The sequence below is a fragment of the Podarcis muralis genome, chromosome 1 (assembly GCF_964188315.1).
Source record: "Podarcis muralis chromosome 1, rPodMur119.hap1.1, whole genome shotgun sequence".
NCBI classification, from domain to species: Eukaryota; Metazoa; Chordata; class Lepidosauria; order Squamata; family Lacertidae; genus Podarcis; species Podarcis muralis.
This window is the reverse complement of record NC_135655.1, coordinates 30,034,223-30,037,355: the sequence shown is the minus strand read 5'-3', so window position 1 is coordinate 30,037,355 and position 3,133 is coordinate 30,034,223. Positions and strand designations below refer to the sequence as shown.

Here is a 3,133-nt window from a genome sequence, read left to right as displayed (position 1 = left end):
AGCCTCTGGGCCAAACAGTAACCTGTGCCAGGCTTACTTAGGACCACAGTTTCCCCTTCCCTGATCTAAGCATTGGAACTACGTATTTAATATTTCTGACAGTTAAGAACTAAAAATGTGCTTCTAAATGTTTTGAGCACAGGGGTAAACTACTGAGGCTGCAATTCTAAGCACGTATTTCTGGGAGTAAACTCCATTGAATATAGTGGGATTTGCTTTTGAGAAAACATGCACAGGACTGCACTTCTTATCAGAAAATTGTTCTCTGCATATCGGTAGTGACAGGGGCTTCGCCTACAACAATTTAGCAGGGAGATGACTTCACTGGTGCTTGTCCCTCAGGTATTATGAAGCCGTCTCATGAGGATGGTTTCACTAACCTTACTTGACAGCAAATAATGCACAGCCTGCGTGTAGGCACAGCAGGGGCTCGGGGCAAATTCTAGCCCTTTGGTGTTTTGCGCACCCAAATCACGCACAGCTTGAAAAACAAGGGCTTCTCTCCTGGAGGGTTGTTTTTTTATTATTATGTAGCAGGGTCAACCCCACCACTGAGTATTCAGGCTACTGATTTGGGATGATCATGAAATGACAGCAAATTGTTAGCTCTTGTTCTTTATTATTGTTGTTATTATTGAGGGAGAGCCGCTTGCAGCATTTTCTACCTCAGGCGGCACAATAGATTGAAGCCTTCCCGAATTTTGGGGTGTGGAATTGCTGTTCCTCCTCAGGCAGCAGAATGCCTTCGGACAACCGTGTGAATAGCCTTTTCTAAAGCCCTGCTGACTTTGCCTTCATTATGTGCATTTTGAAATACTGTGCATTTAATTGTTTTTATTTTACATCTCTGCAGTTTAAGGCACTGCAGTTTTAGACTGTTGTAAGCCACACAGAGAAGTGGGAGAAGAGGACGAGAGAGATGCCTCGACGTGGAACAAAGCTACAGTAAGCTCTGGCAAAGCGGGCAACTCGGGTCCAGCCACCCCACACAGCCGAGAGCAGAGAAAACCCTCCCAGGGTGCACCGCGGCGGCGGCTCCTTCCCCCGCCCCTTGCCGCTCTGCCTACCCTGAGTCATTCCATCGGAACTAGCGTAGTTGTAGTAACGGGGCGGGGCGGAAGGGAGCGGAGCGCTGCGCGGGTGGGAGGTTACGAGTTGAAGCCGAGGTGAAGCGCTGGCCCTGCCTCTGAGCTCGCCGCCGCTTCCTCCTCCCTCTCCCTTGCAAGGGCACGCGGCTTCTTTTGGAGCCTTTCCTTCCCGCACTTTCCAAGGCGCGCTGGATAAACCAGGAGATGGCAGCCCCTTGGCGAGGGGATGGGAGCAGAGCCCAGGAGTCAGGGGGAGGCCCTCGGCCAGACCCTTCTCGAGGAGGACGCCCGGGGGGACCCCGAGAGCCTGCAGTGCAAGGTTCAAGTCTCCCGTCCCCTCCTCTCCGACGGCCTGTCAGCCCGCCAGTGACAAGGACGCCTTGCAGCGCGAGATCGAAGAGCTGAAACGCAAAGACCTCGCCCTCGATCAGGAAATAGCGCAGCTGACAGCTGAAGGATACAGCCCGGAGGAATTAGAAACCCACATTTCTCTGCTCCATGAATACAATGAGATAAAAGACGCCGGGCAGATGCTGTTGGGCAGGCTGGCGGTGATCCGAGGGGTGACCACCAAGGAGTTGTACCCTGAATTTGAACTGGACGTGAACGACTAAGTGCGACACTTCAGACCCCTAGACTGTCAACGTTAAGGTCCCAAGTGGTGAAAGCACAAGTCTTGCAAATGCGGGTTTTCCTGGAAGCACTTGATGCAGCCAAAGCTGGACTATAATGATGCAATTGCACCAGGGCCTGTGTCTGCAAGAAGCCCTCTTGTTGTCTGCCAGCTGACTGCTTTGCCTCTCCACCTACGTGTGCTTCGGTATACTCATACGTACAATAAATGAATAAACTTTAATTCGATATGAGTTTTCTGTTTCATGCATTCCTTTCGTTGGAGTTTGTGGGAAAGGGTAACCTTTTTTGGGGGGACAGGGCAAGGCCCCCCACCATCTTTATCCAGTCTTGGATGAACTAACAGGGTTTAACACTTTTTCTAAGGTAATGGATGGAGAAGCTGTTGAGCCTATTTCTCTGCTGAGAATTGACGCAGAAAGGCTTTTCCTGGCACCTCTGCCCTGGCTTTTGACACCTGAGACGTGCGTTGTCAGGAGCCACGCTAGTTGGGGGTTCTTTGTGATTCCATTGTAGCTTTATAAAACTATTTGTAAGCTTAGGGTGAAGGGGGCGAGTAATAATAATAATAATGGTTCAGGCAGGGATCGAGCTCCTCCCCGCCGCCCCACATGGAAGAGCCTTTCAGAGCCGAGATTAATAATCCTGATGTGTTTGTTCAGCCTCGGTTAACAAATCCTGTCACGACAACGCCACGCCCCCTCATATCACTGGAACAATGGCGGGACTGTATCATCGCTGCAGCCTGGCTGGCGGGGCCGGAGCAGGGAGAGAAAAGGATGACAGCGGGGAATTCTGCCCGGGCTCCTCGAAGCCGCGCAGGCGCGTTGCGTGTCCCCATTCGGAGCCCTTCTCAATGTTGGGGGGAGGGGGGGGAGAGAGACACGTGACTGTCTAGTCCGAGGCCCAGTCAAGTGGAGTTAATTCCCTTCTGTGTTCGCAGGCCGCGGCATTCCAGGGCTGATTCTCCCAGGGTTTGGTTCTGCAGAGCAGCCAAAGGCGGAGCTCCCTGCGAAAGCTGCAACCCGAGCGGTGTTTCCAGCCGGAGCTCGCCCTCTCTCCCTCCCTCCCTCCCTCCCTCACACGCCACAGTTAAAGCTGCTTTTCTTTTTTTAGCCTGAAAACAAACCAGCCTCACAGCTCTAGGCATGGGGCAGGCAGGCAGGCGGAGGAGGAGGGGGAAATGTTGAACAGCTGGGCAGAGTCATCATCGCTCTGGGAAGGAAGGGCGGGAAGAGAGAGCGAAGGGAGAATCTGCAGTTAGAGAAAAGCCATCCAGAGATCACCCAGGAATGTGTTTTGTGTTTCGTTTTGCAGCCGACTTTCCCTCCCAAAATGGAGGACGGCAGCTGGGGGTGAACAGGAGACGTCCGCGCCGGGGGGAGGTGAGGGGCAAAGGGGTTGCGCGGGGT

The 3,133-nt window shown here is 52.9% G+C and overlaps 1 protein-coding gene across 1 annotated transcript; it reads left to right on the top strand.

The window, feature by feature from the left end:
• Positions 1-1,159: 1,159 nt before the first annotated feature.
• Positions 1,160-1,954, top strand: SWI5 (SWI5 homologous recombination repair protein; the record flags this gene model as incomplete). The annotated part of the gene is made up of 1 exon (XM_028720569.2): positions 1,160-1,954. A coding segment is annotated over one exon (543 nt), but the record flags the coding sequence as incomplete, so codon positions are not given.
• Between the last annotated feature and the right edge of the window lie 1,179 nt (positions 1,955-3,133).